This window comes from Protopterus annectens, chromosome 16.part0, assembly GCF_019279795.1.
Source record: "Protopterus annectens isolate FY-2018-M chromosome 16.part0, PAN1.0, whole genome shotgun sequence".
Lineage (NCBI taxonomy): Eukaryota > Metazoa > Chordata > Ceratodontiformes > Protopteridae > Protopterus > Protopterus annectens.
Genome location: NC_056750.1, coordinates 517,406,591 through 517,426,415, shown reverse-complemented (window position 1 = coordinate 517,426,415; position 19,825 = coordinate 517,406,591). Strand labels below are relative to the sequence as shown.

Sequence of the window (19,825 nt, the reverse complement as noted above, 5' to 3'; positions counted from 1 at the left end):
GCTTCAGTCTTTCTCCAATACTGTTTAATGAGGTCCTACTTCCCCCATCTGTTAAACTACATACAATTAGGTGAAACTTCACAGTGGTATGACAAGTCATTAAAAACACAGTACTAAACGCATGTAATTTAATACTCTATGCTTTAGTAACTTATGTTGTAAGTATCATATTACCCATGCATAAATTGGCTTCTCCTTTTTAAACCACTTTTTTGTCAAACATTTTCACTCATACTTGAGTATGTATAGTATATTCTTTGTTTTAAACTTTTTCTTTTGTCTTAATTTGAGACTTCATCTCTTCAGTTATTCTAGGATATCTGCTGCTCCAACTTCTGTATATTACCTTATATCTTACTGCTGTTAAATTCTATGTTCTTAGCACAGTTTATATACTTTGCGTTTGTTGTTTCTACAGTGCTTAGTCATTTAAGCACTTCAAATTGAACTTGCTGGTGCCACTAAACCTGCCATCTTGGTAGATATTAAGTGCAAGTAAAAAACAAACATCTGACACTATTTCAAAAACCCATGGTCTGATGCATGACTATGGTGGTATCTATGCAAAAACCAGAGTGATGCACTGCATATCAACAGTAAATTTTGGGGGGGGGGGGCAATACTCCCATACACCACCAGCTGAAATTTATGACTCTCTGGCCCTCAGCCAAAAGTCCAACATGAAGCATTACCAGATAATCTTTAGTAATGGGGGTACTGGGGATGAGTGAGAATGGGTTCTCACATGCTAGACCAGAAACTACAAGCCCCCAAAGTTAAAAAACTGCAATACAAAATCAAAGCGAGTTTCAAATCTCACTGTTGCATCATCACATTTCTGGACCTAAATGACCCCTGACATTGAGGGTAGTGCCTTGCTGATACCCCTGCTACATCTACAGGCTAACTCCAGGTTGTACATGTCACAAGAAGGGAACACAATTCCAGGTAACTGAATCCTTAAACTGAGTCTACATCCCCCCACAATCACACCTCTGATTTCACTATTTTGGGATCACAATTCCACAGACTTTAAAAAGTTCAACAATGACAGTGTTGTGGTGGGCTGACAAGGTCCCCCCAGGTCAACAGCTCAGCACTGGCTATCAAAAAAATGGAAAATAAATACATGCACATGTTCATCACTGGAGTATCACTAAAATTAACACGTAATAAACACAGGCACATATAACACCATTTTTAATAACTACTCCCAGTATGTGCCTCTAAGATTTACTATTCACAAGGACTACATCAAAGTATATTTTGTTAGATTAGGCAGATCTATTTTAGTGAGATGTTGCAGAGTCAGAAACTTGCTCAGTCTACAGCAATATGACCTTTCAGATAACAGAAAGCATGCCAACCTAATTTGGTATGTAAAAAGGCAGCTAAAACAAAGCCATTACCTGGTTTAACTTAAAATTTCCACTTCTCTGTATGTACCTGCTGTAACTTGTATTTAATTTGACCACAAGATGTTACTTCATCTTTCTGCCATGACAAACAGCAAGTCGCGCATTCAGTAAAATCATTTAAATTCAACTACCCGATGACAAATACATGTGAACAGCAATATTTTACCTACCGCAAATTCTATCCATTTTACAACGTTCTAATATTTGCAAACAATAACGGCATTCTTTCCTGAGCAACTGGAAATTAATCCGTTTTTAAACTGTCTGTATTAACCTTGGCAGATGCTGGCTGCAGAATCCTAAAATGTTGACTGACTTGTGTTTCCCTTGCAGCTGACAACTGCAGTCTGTTTTGAAAAAGTACCCATACTACATAATCTACCCTATTCTCTGAATAAACCAATACTATTTAACAACAGTCAACAAGGAAAGCGTTTAAGCTATGGAGTAGTAATTAAATGCCCACTTTACTATGGTGTTGTTCTGCAAACTGTGTTAATAAACAGGTGTACTTTTACAGGTGAAAAGTTCTCAACAGCAATAAAACTTTCCAAAACTTCAGTGCTTCTACAGCTGTACAGTAAACACTAACAACCAACCTCTGTTACTGGAGGATGCTATAGGTTCCTTTTCTCTAATCCATGACTCCTCGTCTTCAATGTCTCTGAAGAGCTGTTGCAGACGGAGGGAGTCTGATAGTTTTTGTTTACGAGCAGCCATTGGTTCCTTCAGGGCCTCATAACGGGACACAAGTGCTTCCTGCTTCTTCTTAATGTTGTCTGCATCAAAATGGCCAGCTTCTTGGAACTGACGGGCTTGGATAGTGATACCATCAATACGGTCCTATAAGCATAAAATGTAAGTTACAAAACTTCACAAACTTATAAAATAAAACCATTCTAATGCCTTATCAGGAAAGGCTGACTATTACTACAAATGGGGCAGTGAAGTAGCTAGACAGAAAAAAAACAACCCCATTTCACAGTTTTCAGATTTGAAAAGTATGAAACGACAATCACCATCCTAGAAATTAAGCACAAATGCACATAACGATAAATCCCATGCCTCCACTATGGGATTGCTGCCTTAACTTAACCTATTGAGTCTTGCAGTCCAACTTCTCAAAGTTTCAAAGTAGTCACTGTGGATGATGTCAGCCCAAACCGAGGTGGACTATCTTAGTTCTTAAGATAGAAAGTACAGTTGTGTACACTTACCATAAATGTAGATATTCGAGTGTATTCACTGTTGCAGTAATTACATTTGGATTATCTGCTTGCAGGTAGCCCTCAGTCGGCCTGATTAACAAAGTCTTGGGTCCTACGTCGGTTGCTGTCCCTTCTTCCATGACGTCATTACATCAGTTTTTCTTGCCCCAGATGTCAGGTGCCCCCTAATGGGGAGCAATTAAATATAAAAGTACAATGTTATACCTCCAACAAAAAAGCAAATACACCAAAAAGGCTTTTAAGCATAGTAAAGGAAAGTAGAGGTATAGCCAAAAGAAGTTAGGGGGCTGGAGGGAGGGTAACCAGGACTGCAATAGTGAATACACTCGAACATCTACATTTATGGTAAGTGTACACAACTGTACTATGTTCTTCATGTTTCACTGTTGCAGTCATTACATTTGGGTAGATTCACAAAGCTATGGTTGGGAGGAGGAATTTAGATAGCATTAGGACCAGCTATAAGACCCTGCAAGACTGCAGTGGCAAAGCCAGCTCTGGATTTAGAGAAAATTGGCAAAAGATAATGTGTGGTGAAAGTATGCACAGAACTCCAGGTAGCAGCTTCTAGGATGTCCCTGGTAGGGACGCCTCTGGGAAAGGCTGTAGAGGTAGATGCAGCCCTGGTGAAGTGAGGTCTGATACCCTGGGGATAGGTTTTCATTGGTGCTTATAGCAGAAATGAATGCAATGGCCTATCCATTTAGAAATGGTTTGCTTTAAAATAGCATTCCCCTCTGCCCCTGCAGCAAATACCACCAGCAGTTATTCAGATTTCCTTTGAGGTTTAGTCCTGTCCAACTAGAATCTAAGTTGTCTGTGCACATCTAAGGAATGCAGAATCCATTCCCCTTTGTTCTGTGGATTGGGAAAGAAGGTTGGCAAATGAATAGACTGATAAAGAGCCACACTGGATACCACCTTGGGCATGAAGGATGGATTGGTTCTGAGGGTCACTCTGTCCGCATGAAAGATGATGAAAGGCTACACTGCCATAAAAGACTAATTCAGATACCTTCCAGCTGAAGTGACTGCTAAAAGGAAAGCTGTTTTCCAAGAAAGAAATTTTAAGTCTGCAGTAGCAGATGGCTCGAAAGGAGGTAGAGTGAGTTTCTTCAAAACAAAGTTAAGGTTCCAGGCTGGGGTTGGAGCTCTCCTGGGTGGTCTCAAATTTTTGGCCCCTCTGAGGAACTGCTTGAGCAGTGGATGAGAGAAGAGAGCAAGTTCTGTGCTATAAAGAGCTGATACGGCTGGTATGTGGATTTTAATGGAGGAAAAAGACAGGCCCTTGTGAAGCGCATCTCAGTTAAGTATTGTAAAATCTGAAGTAAATTGGGCGCTGCTGTGCTCATCCCTTGAGAATGGTTCCAGGCACAGAATCTTTTCCATTTTTCAGCATACGATTTTCTAGTACTAGGCCTCCTTCCTCTAAAATGATATCCATCACAGGTTTGCTGAGGGATGCTAAGGGTGAATTTAGGTGATTAGCCACACTGCAAGATTCAAAATTTGGAGCGGAGTGTGCAGAATTTGTTTGTTCTGCTGAGACAGTAAGTAAGGTGTCTGAGGCAGGTGCCACGGTGGAAGTTGTGACACATTGCGCAAGTGTGGGTACAAGTGTTTGCAAGGCCAGTCTGGAGCAATCAAAATCATTTTTGGTTTGTCCTGTTTGACTTTTAGTAGAATCTTGCAGAGCAGAGGCAGAGGGGGAAAAGCATAAACTGATATGTTTTTCCAGCTGAATGATAGAGCATCCACTTTCCAGGCTTTTTTGTGATGAGTTCTTGTGCAGAATTTGTCCAACTGATAGTTCTGGGGTGAGGCAAAAATATCTATGTCTGGACTCCCCCCCCATTTGCGTGTCAACATGTTGAAAAACCCGTGGTTTCAGTTTCCATTCGTGTGGGTCCATGAGATTTCTACTTAGTTCGTCTGCCAGAGTATTCAGCTTTCCTGTCAGGAATTGAGCTTGTAGTTGTATTTGATAGGTCAAGGTCATGTTCCACACTGCCATGGCTAGTCTGCAAAGGGGGTAGGAGTGTGTACCCCCCCTGCTTGTTTATGTACCACATAACTGTGGTGTTGTCTCTGTCTTTATCATTAAGTGCCCTGGATGAAGGTAGTCCTTAAAGGCTGTCAGTGCATTCTGTACAGCTAGCATCTCTTTTTGATTAATTTGAAGGTGCATTTGATTTGGGCTCCATTTCCCCTGAATGCACTTCCCTGCCAGATGAGCCCCCCAAGCATAGTCTGATGCATCTGTAGTTAGGGTTTGGACATCGGGGGGGGGGGGGGTGAATGGCAGTCCCTTGTTTTGGTGGCAGGCCTCTCCCCACCATAGGAACTCTACCTGCAGGCAAGGTATGACAGGAATCATTGTTTCCAGGCTGTGACAACGTTGACTCCATAAACATTTTAAGTCCCACTGAAGTTTCCTCATATGCAGTCTTGCATATGGAATTAGAAGAATGCAGGAGGCCATGAACCCCAAGGCTTGCAGAATTTGTCTTGCAGATAGCAGGGTTTTTGTGGCCACCTCTTTGAAGTAAGTTACCAAATGAATTTTCTTTTCTGGCGTAGGGTAAGCCATCTGGGCAGTTGTATTCAAGCTTGCACCCAGGAATGTAATTTTTTGAGAGCGTTCCAGTTGTGATTTCTTTTCGTTTATGGTATAACCTAGACACGTTAGAAACCTTTTTAAAAATGCCAGACGTTTTAGCAGAATGTCCCTGTTTTCTGCCTGAATTAGACAATCGTCCAGGTATGGATATATTTGAATATTTCTTTGCCTGCAAAATGCAATTACAGGAGCCAGGCACTTTGTGAAGACCCTGGGCGCAGTAGATATGCTAAAGGGCAGTGCAGAGAAAGTACAGTTGTGTACACTTACCATAAATGTAGATGTTCGAGTGTATTCACTGTTGCATTCATTACATTTGGGTAATCTGCTGGCAGGTTGCCCTCAGTCGGCCTGAATTCCAAAGTCTTGGGTCCTGCGTGAGTTTGTTGTCTCCTCTTCCATGACGTCAGGGGTATAAAACATGCAGCCATTGCCATTTCCTTTCGTTTTTCTTGCCCCAGATGTCAGGTGCCCCCAAAAAGGTAGCAAAAAAAAAAAATAAAAAATATATATATATATATATATATATATATATATATATATATATATATATATATATATATATATATATATATATATATACATACACATGCATCAATATAAACTTTACCTTCATCTACAAGCAAATACACCACATAGGTTGCAGAAGATAGAGAAGGAAAGATAAACTCCAGAATGACAGGGGGATGGCGGGAGGGTAACCTGGACTGCAACAGTGAATACACTCGAACATCTACATTTATGTTAAATGTACACAACTGTACTATGTTCTTCATGTTTCACTGTTGCAGTCATTACATTTGGGTAGAATCCCAAAGCTATGGTTGGGTGGCTGGAGCTAAACTGCATTAGGAGCGGCTTTAAGGCCCTGCAGAACTGCAGTGGCAAAGCCTGCTCTGGATTTAGAGTAGAGAGGCAAATGATAATGCTTTGTAAAGGTGTGAACAGAACTCCAAGTAGCAGCCTCTAGAATATCTTTGGTTGGTGCTCCCCTTAGAAAGGCTGCTGAAGTAGCTGCAGCTCTGATGGAATGAGACCTAATGCCCTTGGGCACAGGTTTACCATGGTGTAAGTAGCAGAAACGGATGCAGTGGCTTATCCACTTTGAAATGGTCAGCTTTGAAATAGCCTTGCCTTCTGATCCTGCAGCATATGTCACTAGTAATTGCTCAGTTTTTCTTAGAGCCTTAGTCCTGCTTAAGTAGAATCTTAGCTGTCTGTGTATGTCCAAGGAATGCAGAATTCTCTTCCCCTTGTTCTGTGGATTCGGATAAAAGGTTGGCAGATTAATTGTTTGGTTAAGATCCACACTGGAAACCACATTAGGCATAAAAGTAAGATTTGTCCTCAGATACCCTGTCTGGGTAAAATATGATAAAAGGCTCTATAGCCATGAGGGCCTGTAGCTCTGAAACTCTTCTTGCTGAAGTAATTGCTAGAAGCAGAGCGGTTTTCCATAAGAACTTTATATCAGCGGTAGCAGCTGGTTCAAATGGGGGCAGGGTGAGCCTTTCCAACACATAATTGAGGTCCATACAGGCAATGGCGATCTTCTAGGAGGCCTTAAATTTTTGGCTCCTCTAAGATACTGCTTTAGTAAAGGATGAGAAAAAATTGGTGGCTCTGAATTGTAATGAGCCGAAATGGCAGAGGCATGGATTTTAATTGATGAAAAAGATAGGCCCCTTTGTCAAGCATCTCAGTTAAGTATTGCAATATCTGAGGAATATTTGGTTCTGCTGTATCAGTTCCTTGTGTTTGATTCCAAGCACAGAATCTCTTCCATTTGTCAGCATAAGATTTTCTAGTACTAGGCCGTTTGGCTTCCAAAATGACATCCATCACAGCTTTACTGAGAGGTGTTGTTTGTATGACTACATGATCAGCCATGCTGCCAGGTTCAGAGCCTGTAGTTGATTGTGCAGGATCTGATTGTTTTGCTGGGACAGTAGTTGTGGTCTTTGAGGCAAGGTCCAAGCTGGGTATTGAGACAAGTTCCTTAGGATTGGGTACCAGTATTGGCGGGGCCAGTCCGGGGCAATTAGTATCATCTTTGGTTTCTCTTGTCTGACTTTTAGGAGGACCTTGGGGAGAAGAGGCAGAGGAGGAAAGGCGTAAACTGATAAGTTTTTCTAATAGAAGGATAGGGCACCCACTTTCCATGCTTGTCTGTGATAAATCCTTCTTCAGAATCTTTTCAATTGATAATTTTGAGGAGAGGCAAATATATCTATGTCTGGGCTCCCCCATTTCTCTGTTATCATGCTGAAGACTTGTGGATTTAGTTTTCACTCATGAGGATCCATAAGGTTTCTGCTTAAATAGTCTGCCAGAGTGTTTTGATTTCCTGGCAGGAATTGAGCTTGAAGATGTATTTGATAGGTCAAAGCTGTGTTCCACAATGCCATGGCTAATCTGCAAAGGGGGTATATGAGTGTGTGCCCCCTTGCTTGTTTATATACCACATGACTGTGGTGTTGTCCATCTTTATCAGTAGTTGTCCTGGATGAAGCAAGTCCTTGAAAGCTGTTAGGGCATTTTGAACAGCTAGCATCTTGTTCTGGTTGATATGCAGATGCATTTGTTTTGGTGACCATATGCTCTGAATGCATCTTCCTGCCATGTGGAACCCCCAGGCATAATCTGATGAGTCTGTTATGGTTTGGTTGGCAGGGAGTAGAGTGAATGGCCGTCCCATGTTTTGGGTGACATGCCTTTGCCCACCATAGAAACTCCTGTTGCAGGCAGGGAATGAGAGGAATCATTGCTTCCAGACTTTGAGAATGTTGACTCCATAAACGTTTTAGATACCATTGAAGTTTCCTCAGATGCAGTCTTACATATGGAATCAGTAGGATGCAGGATGCCATGAAGCCCAGAGCCTGCAGAATTTGTCTTGCAGAAGACTGGGTTTTTGTTGCCATCAGTTTGAAGTAAGTAGTCAGCTGTCTTTGCTTGTCTGGCGTGAGGTAAGCCATCTGGGCAGTTGTATTCAAGCTTGCACCCAGGAATGTTATCTTTTGAGAGGGTACCAGTTGTGATTTATTTTCGTTTGTGTGCCCTAGGCATGTTAGAAGCCTTTTCACAAACGCCAGGTGTCGAAGAAGTGTGTCCTTATTCTCTGCCTGAATAAGACAGTCGTCCAAGTAAGGATATATTTATATACTTCTTTGTCTGCAAAATGCAATTACTGGTGCCACGCACTTTGTAAAGACCCTGGGCACAGTAGATAAGACAAAGGGCAGTGCAGAGAAAGTACAGTTTTGTACCTACCATAAATGTAGATGTTCGAGTGCTAATACAGCTGCAGTAATCACAGATGGGTTTTCTGCCGTCAGGCGGGTCCTCGGTCGGCCGAATTCCAAAGTCTAGGTCCGGCGTCGGTTGTTGTCGTTTTCTTTCCGGACGTCAGTGCGACAGGGGTATATAAGACACAGCCGACGCCATTTTCTTCAGTCTTTCTTGCCCAAGATGTCAGGTGCCCCCAGAAGGAAGGCAATACATAAATTATATATATATATATTTTCATGCAATGCAATATAATCAAAAATCAGTAGTTGCAAGCAAATATACCATAGAAGGATAACCCAATCAGGTTGTACGAGGAGGGGTTAGCCCCTAGGCCTTTACCAAGAGGGGAAGGAGGGAGGGAAACCTGTACTGCAGCTGTATTAGCACTCGAACATCTACATTTATGGTAGGTACAAAACTGTACTATGTTCATCGTGCATACAGCTGCAGTAATCACAGATGGGTAGAATCCCAAAGCTACGCACAGGGTGGTAGGCACTAGGTGGAACTGGGAGGAGCCAGAATGCCCTGCAACACAGCAGTGGCAAAGCCTGCTCTAGTTTTGGAGTATAAAGGCAGGTGGTAGTGTTTTGTGAAGGTATGCACAGAACTCCAAGTGGCTGCCTCCAAAATATCTTTGGTAGGAACTCCTCTGAGGAAGGCTGTAGAGGTAGCTGTGGCCCTGGTGGAGTGGGATCTGATGCCTGTAGGAATAGATTTTCCATGAAAGGAGTAACAAAACCGTATGCAGTGACCTATCCATTTTGAAATTGTCTGTTTGGAAACTGGCTTCCCTTGAGCTACTACAGCATAGGACACAAAAAGTTGTTCTGATTTCCTGAAAGGCTTTGTGCTGTCCAGATAATAACGTAGCTGTCTATGGATGTCTAGAGTGTAGCAGCCTTTCCCCTTTGTTTTGAGGATTGGGGTAAAAGGTAGGTAAGTTTATGGCCTGATTTAAAGCTACCCTGGATACCACTTTAGGCATAAAGGACGGGTTGGTTCGTAGGGAAACCCTGTCCTGATGGAAGATGAGAAAGGGCTGCACAGCCATGAGGGCTTGTAGTTCCGAAACCCTACGAGCTGAGGTAATGGCCAGAAGGAAAGCTGTTTTCCATGACAAATATTGCAAATCTGTTGAGGCAGCTGGTTCAAAGGGAGGCAATGTTAATTTTTCTAGAATGTAATTAAGATCCCAGGCTGGTATTGGTTGTTTCCTTGGAGGTCTTATATTCTTAGCCCCTCTGAGGAACTGTCTTAAGAGTGGGTGGGAGAATAAGGGTGGATCACTGTTGAATTCTGCAGAAATGGCTGAGGCATGAATTTTTATGGAGGAAAATGAAAGTCCACTGTTCAACAGCTCAGCTAGGTACTGTAATATCTGAGGCAAATTCAGTTTTCTAGGATCCTGGCCTTTTTTCTCATTCCAAGAGCAAAACCGTTTCCATTTTGCGGAGTAAGCCTTTCTAGTAGATGGCCTTCTGGCCTCCAAAATGACATCCTGCACCTCTTTGGAGAGTAGGGTCTGTTGTGGTGTTAAGGAATTTTCCATGCAGCGAGATTGAGTGTTTTCAGCTGACTGTGAAGAGTTTTGTAGCTGTGCTGAGTCAGTAGAAGAGGCATTAGAGGTAGGGACCAGGGAGGAGTATGTGTTAGGCTCCTCAGGAGTGGGTACCAGTGTTGTCTTGGCCAGTCTGGAGCAATCAGTATCATCTTCGGTCTGTCTGCTCTTGCTTTCAAGAGCACCTTGGGCAGAAGAGGCAAAGGTGGGAAAGCGTAAACTGTCCATGCTGCCCAACTGAAAGAAAGGCGCCCACTCTCCAGGCCTTTGGATGAAAGGTCCTTGAACAGAACTTTTCCAATTGATGATTCCTGTGGGAGGCGAAGAGATCTATGTCTGGCCTTCCCCACGCTTGGATTATCTTTGTAAACACTTGAGGATGCAACTTCCATTCGTGTGGGTCTGTCATATTTCTGCTTAGATTGTCTGCCAGCGTATTTTCCAAACCTGGCAAGTACTGTGCTTGAAGCTCGATTTGCCATTCCAGAGCCAAGTTCCAAAGTGACATGGCTAGCCTGCACAGGGGGTATGAATGTGTTCCTCCTTGTTTGTTTATGTACCACATTACTGTGGTGTTGTCTGTTCTTATCAATAATTGCCCTGGATGCAGGAGGTCTTTGAAAGCTGTAATTGCATTTATCACTGCTAGCATTTCTTTTTGATTGATGTGAAGGTGCTTTTCCTTTTGGGACCATTTGCCCTGAATGCACCTGTCTGTCATGTGCGCCCCCCCCCAGGCGTAGTCTGAGGCATCTGTTGTGATGACTTGATTTGCTTGAGGCTTGCAGAATGGAAGACCTGTGTTTGTTTGACATGCTTGGGCCCACCATAGAAATTCCTTTTGCAAACATGGGATTATTGGTATTGTTTCCAAACTGTGGCTGTGTTGAGACCATAGGTTTTTTAGGTACCATTGAAGTTTCCTCATATGCAACTTTGCACATGGGATTAAAAGAATGCAAGATGCCATGAAGCCCAGAGCCTGCAGGATTTTCCTTGCAGTGAGCCTGGTACAATTTGCTAGTATTTTGAAGTACTGAGTTAGTTGCCCCTGTTTTTCTGGCGTGAGATAGGCCATCTGGGTGTTTGTGTCCAAGTTGGTACCCAGGAAAGTTATTTTCTGAGATGGTGTTAGCCTGGATTTCTCTTTGTTGACTGTGTATCCCAGAGAATTCAATAACCGTGTTACATAAGCCAGATGTTCCAGAAGTATGTGCTTGCTGTCCCGCTTGGATCAGGCAGTCGTCCAAATAAGGGTAAATTTGTATCCCTTGAAGTCTGCAGTAGGCAATTACTGATGCCAGGCATTTCGTGAATACTCTGGGCGCAGTAGATAAGCCAAAGGGCAATGCAGAGAATTGATAGTGGATTGAACCTGCAAGAAATCTGAGGTATCTTCTGCAGCTGTGTCTGATTGGGACATGCAGGTATGCCTCCTTGAGGTCCAATGTTACCAGCCAAAACTCCTTGTCCAGCATGGGAAGAAGCTGCTGTAATGTGAGCATCTTGAATTTTGGTACGAGTAGAAATGTGTTTAGGATGGATAAGTCCAAAATGGGTCTTCAGTCGGTTCCTTTCCTTGGTACCAGAAATAGTCTGGAATAAAAACCTTGACCTTGTTCGTGAGTAGGTACCTCTTGAATAGCTTTCATGTCCATGAGCTTTGAAATTTGTATTTGTGCCTCTGCCCTTTGATTGTGTGGCAGGTTTGGCATGCCTCTCATTTTTGGAAGAGTGTGAAAATGAAATCTGTAGCCTCTGTTTATAATGTCCAGGATCCATTTGTCTGTTGTGATAATATGCCAATTTCTTGTAAATAATGCTAGCTTTCCTCCCAAGGGTGCTGCCAGCTGAGACTTGCTTGGCATGAAAAGGAGGAAGTCATTGGGTTTGTTTCCTGTATTGTTGTGCACTGTCTTCGCCACCTCTTGGTGCTGGAGTTTGCCATTGTCTGCCTCTATATGATAATTGAGATTGTCCTCTGCCCCTTGTGCGCCTGTATCTACCTCTTTGGGGCTTGTCCGTGGCTGGAAAGGACCAGTTTTTAGAAGGCCAATTTCTGCTAAAATGTGGTGGTGGAACCTGTAGAAAAGCTTTGACAGTTTGCATAGATTTAGCTTTTTCTTCCATTTTCCGTAGTATCTCCTCAGCATTAGTACCAAATAGTACATCCTTTTGTAAAGGAGCATCTAGTAGTTTGGCTTTAACCTGATCAGGCAGGATTTGTTCCCTAAGCCAGGCATGTCTACGAATGACTGATCCTGTAACAGCAGCTCTACTTGAGGCCTCTAGGGCATCATAGCCACATTGCAAGGTGCGTTTACCCACTTGTTCTGCACTATGCATCATATCCTGCAACTCCTTCAAATCTGGTTGTTCAGGTTGAGACATTTTATTTCTTAATTGTGATAACAGAAACTGCTGATATTTAAGCATATGGAACTGACAATTTAAGGCCCTCATGGCTAGGGTGGCCGAGGTATATACCTTTTTTCCCCACCTTTCTAAGGATCTAGACTCTCTTTCGGAAGGTAATGGATTCTTAGCAGTAGAGGCCTTCATTCCCTTGGGGCCTTGAGAAATGGTTTCAGGGTCAGCATTATGGCTTTTGTAAAGAAATTGGTGAGAGTTAGGAACTCTGTAGTACCTATCAGGCTTGACTGGGGCAGGAGGCAGGGAATCCGGATTAAGGCAAGCCTCCGAGTAAACATCATCAAGTATGTCCAAGACAGGAGTTATCGCCAGAGGTCTGTGTTGAGGTAACAAAAGAAATTCCCTAAGTCTTTTCTTAGAATCAGAAAAGTCTTGGCCTTCTCAATGGAAGTGTTCCCTCAAGGTGTGCAAGGTTTCCCCAAAAGAAAAATCCTCTGGGGGAGATACAGAAGGAATGGACTGCTCTGCATCAGAATCTTCAAAAGGGGAGTACGAGTGTTCCTCTACATCAGAATGTTCTGAAAAAATGGAGCCCTGGTCAGAAGAGGGAGAATCTTCCTCCACTCTGGGTCTCTTGTCTGGAGGGGGTTGGGAACCCCTGATAAGAGTAATTAAATCCTCAGCCATTTCTAGCATCCGCTTTTTAGGCATGGGGCCTGGAGATGGGCCCTGTGCAACAGGCCTCTTGGGATGCATGGCTGATTTGGACTTAGTAAAGGCCTTTATGGAAAAGGAAGATGAGGGTCTAAAGACACCATGGGTGGAAGTGGACCTGTCCACATTAGGAGGCTCAACACTCACAGTGGCTTCGGTGGTTGTAGTCTGGGTATGGGCCGAGGTACCTGCGGTCTCGGTTACAGAAGACACCGCCAAAGTGGTGTCGTCGGTAGTCAGGGGCTGCGTAGGCGTCTCGCTGAGAACCGGACCACGTGTAGCCGGTTTTAGCGTGGTGTCGGTGGAGACCGCGGACCTCGCGTGTCGGTCCTTGTCCTTGCGTTTTTTGGACAAAACGGTAGTCGGAGTCTTCGACGACATTTTATAATCAAAGGCTTTACCAAAAAAATGTTGGGCGAACTCCGCCTGACGCTTAATAGTGTGTTTATTGAAAGTAGCGCAAAAGCGACAGCCCGAGACGTCGTGGTCTGGGCCTAAACAAGGTATGCAGAGGGAATGGAAATCCTTATGCGGTATTTGCTTCCCACAAGAAATACAATTGTTAACTTTGTCTGACATCGGTCTGAGGCAAGAAAAGTTTCAACGGGTACTTAGCTTTAAAGAAGACTTCGGTTTCCAATTTTTCAGAATTCAGGAGCTGGCCGACCGGCACTTGCGAACTGCTTCTGCTTCGGGCACCGCGCGGCAAAAAAGACTGAAGAAAATGGCGTCGGCTGTGTCTTGTATACCCCTGTCGCACTGACGTCAGGAAAGAAAGCGACAACAACCGACGCCGGACCTAGACTTTGGAATTCGGCCGACCGAGGACCCGCCTGACGGCAGAAAACCCATCTGTGATTACTGCAGCTGTATGCACGATGAACATTTGGTAATGCATTAAGTCAGCCTTGAATCTGAGGTATCTTCTGCACGACTGTCTTATTGGGACATGCAGGTATGCCTCTTTTAGGTCTAAAGTCACCAGGAAAGCATTCTTGCCCAGCACTGGCAGAAGCTGCTGCAAAGTCAACATTTTGAATTTTGGAATGTCCAGGTATGTGTTCAAAATCGATAAACCCAGTATTGGCCGCCAGGCCTTGTCCTTTCTGGGTACCAAGAACAATCTTCAGTAAAAACCTTGTCCTTTTTCCTGTTCTGGTACTGTCTGAATGGCCTCCATATAAATGAGGGACGTAACCTGTTTCTGTGTCTCTGCCCACTGATTTTTTAGCAGAGCTGGCCAACCATTTGACATTGGCAAGAGTGTGGCAGTGGAATCTGTATCCCTGTGATAAGATGTTTAGTACCCCACTTGTCCTGTGTTATTAACCGCCAATTTTGAGCAAAAAGTGCTAATTTTCCCCTTATGGGTGCTGCCAAAAGATAAGTGCTTGGAGTAGGCAGAGGGAAGACATCGGGATTGCTTTCTGTATGTTTGCGCTTTATCTCCTCCAGATTTGGAGGTGGAAGCACCCCATTGCTTTGACCTGTATGAATCTTGTGCCTGGTATCTGGAACCCTTAGGGCATCTGGATTTGCCACTTTGAGCTCTGTCTGACACAGGAAAGGACCAATATTTTGTAGGCCAGTGTCTACTGAATCTTGGTGGCTGCACTTGTAAGAAGTCATTTACAGTTTGCATAGACTTAGCTTTGTCTTCCATTTTCTTTAAAACCTCTTCTGCCTTAATACCAAACAGAGAATCATGCTGTAAAGGTGCATCTAGCAATTTAGCTGTAACATGATCAGGCAAATTTTGTTCCTTTAACCAGGCATGCCTCCTAATCACAGATCCAGTAACTGCGGCCCTGCAGGAGGCCTCTAAGGAATCAAAACCACATTGCAAAGTATGCTTTCCAACTTGTTCAGCTGCATGCAATAATTCCTGCAATTCTTTATTTTCTGCACATTCTGAAATCAACATCATTTTCTATTTCAGCAATCCCATAACATGTTGCTGGTACTTAAGCATATGAAATTGACAGTTTAAGGCCCTGATTGCAAAAGCTGCAGATGTATAAACCTTTTTTCCCCATCTGTCCAGTGCCCTTGAATTTCTGTTAGAGGGGGTAGGATTGTTGCTGTTGAGGCCTTAACTACCTTTGGACCCTGTGAAATAGTTTCAGAATCAGCAGCAGGGTTTCTAAATAAAAATTTATGTGAGTCAGGGACCCTGTAATATCTGTCAGGCTTACTGGGAGCTGGAGGTAAGGAGTCAGGGGTCAAGCTTGACTCCAAAAACACATTATCCACGATGTCTAAAAAGTACAGTTGTGTACCTACAATAAATGTAGATGTTAGAGTGTATTCACTGTTGCAGTCATTACAATTGGGTTATCCTGCTGGCAGGCTACCCACAGTCAGCCTGAATTCCAAAGTCCTGGTCCGGCGTCGGTTGCTGTCGCCTCCTCCCTGACGTCAGTGCGCCAGGGGTATAAAAGATGCAGCTGACGCCATTTTCTTCAGTTTTTCTTGCCCCAGATGTCAGGTGCCCCCAAAAGGGTAGGCTAATTTATGCCAATAAACATGCATGCAGTAAAGTAAAAAACTACCTTCATCTACAAGCAAATACACCACATATGTTGTATAGAATAGAAAAGTACAGATTAGAGCCAGCAAAGGAAAGGTGGATGGTGGAGGGGTAACCTGGACTGCAACAGTGAATACACTCTAACATCTACATTTATGGTAGGTACACAAATGTACTATGTTAATCGTGTTTCACTGTTGCAGTCATTACAATTGGGTTGAATCCCAAAACTATGGTTGGGCGGCTGGGGCTAAATAGGATTCGGAGAGGCTATGAGGCCCTGCAGAACTGCAGTGGCAAAGCCTGCTCTAGATTTAGAGTAGAGAGGTAAGTGGTAGTGCTTTGTAAAAGTGTGCATTGAACTCCAAGTTGCAGCCTCTAAGATGTCTTTGGTTGGTACTCCTCTGAGGAAGGCTGCTGAAGTGGCTGCTGCTCTGGTTGAATGTGGGCTAATGCCCCTGGGCACTGATTTGTCATGCTGTGAATAGCAGAAACGAATGCAGTGGCCTATCCATTTTGAAATAGTCTGCTTTGAGATAGGCTTTCCTTCTGATCCTGCAGCATATGCCACTAGAAGTTGTTCAGTTTTTCTGAAAGCTTTGGTTCTGTCCAAGTAGAAGCATAGCTGCCTGCGAATGTCCAAAGAATGCAGAAGTCTCTCACCCTTATTCTGTGGGTTTGGATAAAAGGTAGATAAATGAATTGTTTGATTCAGGGCCACACTGGACACTACCTTAGGCATAAATGTCGGGTTTGTCCTCAGAGAAACCCTGTCCTGATGGAAAATAACAAAGGGTTCCACAGCCATGAGTGCCTGTAACTCTGAGACTCGTCATGCAGAGGTTATTGCTAGGAGCAAAGCTGTTTTCCAAGATAAGAATTTTATATCAGCTGTAGAGGCTGGTTCAAATGAAGGTAGTGTGAGTTTTTCCAAGACATAATTTAGGTCCCATGCAGGTGTTGGTGCTCTACTTGGGGGTCTTATATTTTTGGCCCTTCTGAGGTACTGCCTTAGTAATGGATGAGAGAATAGAGGTGGTTCTGTATTGTAGTGAGCTGAAATGGCAGAGGCATGAATCTTAATTGAGGAAAAGGGTAGGCCTTTGTCCAGGATCTCAGTTAAGTATTGTAAAATCTGAGGAATATTTGGTACAATTGTGTCAATTCCTTGTGCCTGGTTCCAAGCACAGAATCTCTTCCATTTTTCTGCATAAGATTTTCTGGTGCTAGGCCTCCTGGCCTCCAAAATAACATCCATCACTGCTTTAGACAGAGGCGTGTTTTGAATGGTTACATTATCCGCCATGCTGCCAGGTTTAAGGTCCTGAGTTGGCTGTGCAGGATTTTGAGTCAATAAGTGAGGAATTTGAGGCAATGTCCAGGCTGGGCATTGAGACAAGCTCATTAGGATTGGGGGCCAGTCTGGGGCAATCAGTATCATTCTTGGCTTCTCTTGTCTGACCTTTAGGAGTACCTTGGGGAGGAGAGGCAGTGGGGGAAAGGCATATACTGTTAAGTTTTTCCAGCTGAAAGATAGAGCGTCCACTTTCCATGCTAGCTTGTGACAAGTCCTTGTGCAGAATTTCTGAAGTTGGCAGTTGTGAGGCGAGGCAAAGAGGTCTATGTCCAGGCATCCCCATTTCCTTGTTATCATGCTGAAGACTTGTGTATCTAATTTCCACTTGTGGGGATCCATTAGGTTCCTGCTTAGTTCGTCTGCCAAAGAATTTATCCTTCCTGGCAGGGATTGTGCTTGCAGGTGTACTTGGTAAGTCAATGCTGTATCCCACAAAGTCATGGCTAATCTGCAGAGGGGGTAGGAATGTGTGTCTCCCTGCTTGTTTATGTACCACATGACTGTAGTATTGTCAGTCTTTATCAATAGTTGTCCTGGATGAAGTAGATCCTTGAAGGCTGTCAGGGCATTCTGAACAGCTAGCATCTCGTTTTGATTGATATGTAGATGCATTTGGCTTGCAGACCATGTACCCTGAATACATCTTCCTGCCATATGGGCCCCCCAGGCATAATCTGATACATCTGTTGTTAATGTCTGCCTGGCTGTGGGTAAAGTGAAAGGCTGTCCCTTGTTGTGGTGACAGGCCTCTGCCCACCATCGAAACTCCTGTTGCAGGCAGGGAATGAGGGTAATTATTGTTTCCAGGCTGTGGCAATGTTGAGTCCGAACACATTTTAGATACCACTGTAGTTTCCTCATATGCAGTTTTGCATATGGAATTAGCAGTATGCAGGATGCCATGAAGCCCAAAGCCTGCATAATTTTTCTTGCAGATAACTGGGTCTTGTTGTCAACATTTTGAAATAAGTAGTCAGTTGTCTGTGTTTGTCTGGTGTGAGATAAGCCATCTGGGCAGTTGTATTTAAGCTATTACCCAGGAATATTATCTCTTGTGAGGGTACTAGTTTTGATTTCTTTTCGTTTACTGTGTACCCTAGGCATGTTAGTAATCTTTTTACAAACACCAGATGCTGTAGTAGAACGTCTTTGTTCTCTGCTTGAATAAGGCAATCGTCCAAGTATGGATAAATTTGTATTCCTCTGTCTGCAAAATACAATTACTGGTGCCAGCCAGGCATTTTGTGAAGACCCTGGGCGCTGTAGATAAGCCAAAGGGCAGTGCAGAGAATTGGTAGTGCATTGAGCCAGCTATAAATCTGAGGTATCTTCTGCATGAACGTCAGATTGGGACATGCAGGTATGCCTCTTTTAGGTCTAAAATCACAAGCCATGCCTTCTTGACCAGCATGAGCAGAAGCTGCTGCAGAGTCAACATTTTGAATTTCAGAATATCCAAAAATGTGTTTAGAACAGACAGGTCCAGTATTGGTCTCCATGCCTTGTCCTTTCTGGGCACCAAGAAGAGTCTTGAGTAAAAAAATCCTTCTCCCTGCTCTTGCTGTGGCACTCGCTGAATGGCCCTCATGTCCATGAGGGCTGAAATTTGTTTTGAGCCTCTGCCCATTGATTGTGTGGCAGGTCTGGCATTCCGTTTGCCCTTGGCAGGTTGTGAAAATGGAACCTGTAGCCTTGAGAAACTATATTCAGGACCCATTTGTCCTGGGTGATCATGTGCCAATTTTGTGAAAAAAGTGCTAGTTTTCCCCCTAAAGGGGCTGCCAAAAGATAAGTGTTCGGTGCTGGCAGGGAAAAGTCATTGAGACTTGTTTCCTGTATGGCTGTGATTTATCTTCTCCACTTTTGGAGGTAGAAGCACCCCATTGTTTAGACCTGTATGAGCCCTGGGGCTGGGATCTGCCTCTGAGCCGTCTGTATCTGCCTCCTTTGTGGCCTATCTGACACTGGAAAGGACCAATTCTTTGCAGGCCAGTTCCTACTAAATCTGGGAGGTTGTACTTTTAAGAAATCCTTGACAGTTTGCATAGATTTAGCTTTGTCCTCCATTTTCTTCAACACCTCTTCTGCTTTAACACCAAACAAGGTATCTTGCTGTAATGGAGCATCTAATAATTTTGCTTTACCATGATCAGGCAGATTCTGTTCCTTTAACCAAGCATGCCTCCTAATGACAGAACCCGTAACAGCGGCCCTGCAGGAGGCCTCCAGAGAATCAAAACCATATTGCAAAGTATGCTTTCCCACTTGTTCAGCTGCATGCAATAAATCCTGCATTTCTTTGTTTTCTGCACATTCAGAATTTGTCAACATTTTCTGTTTTAGTAGTGACATAAGATATTGCTGATATTTAAGCATATGAAACTGACAATTTAAGGCCCTTACAGCCAATGTAGCAGAAGTGTAAATCTTTTCCCCCCATCTGTCCAGGGCCATTGAATCCTTATCAGAGGGAATAGGGTTTTTTGCAGTGGACGCATTGATCCCTTTGGGACCCTGAGAAATAGTTTCTGGGTCAGCAGCAGGGTTTCTATAAAGAAATTTATGTGAATCAGGAAAGCTGTAGTATCTATCTGGCTTGACAGGAGCTGGTGGCAGAGAGTCAGGAGTGAGACTGGACTCTATATATACATCATCTACAATGTCTAAAACAGGAGGAATAGCAAGGGGCCTGTGCTGAGGAAGTAAAAGAAAATCTCTGAGCCTTTTCTTAG

General features: G+C 43.5%; 1 protein-coding gene across 1 annotated transcript in view; it reads right to left on the bottom strand.

Moving 5' to 3' along the window:
• Positions 1-19,825, bottom strand: part of SPTAN1 (spectrin alpha, non-erythrocytic 1) — a gene marked incomplete in the record, with an annotated part of 2,849,969 nt that overhangs the window by 1,793,845 nt on the left and 1,036,299 nt on the right. The window contains 1 exon segment of the mRNA XM_044058813.1: positions 2,018-2,261. Coding sequence (XP_043914748.1) covers positions 2,018-2,261 — 244 coding nt within the window.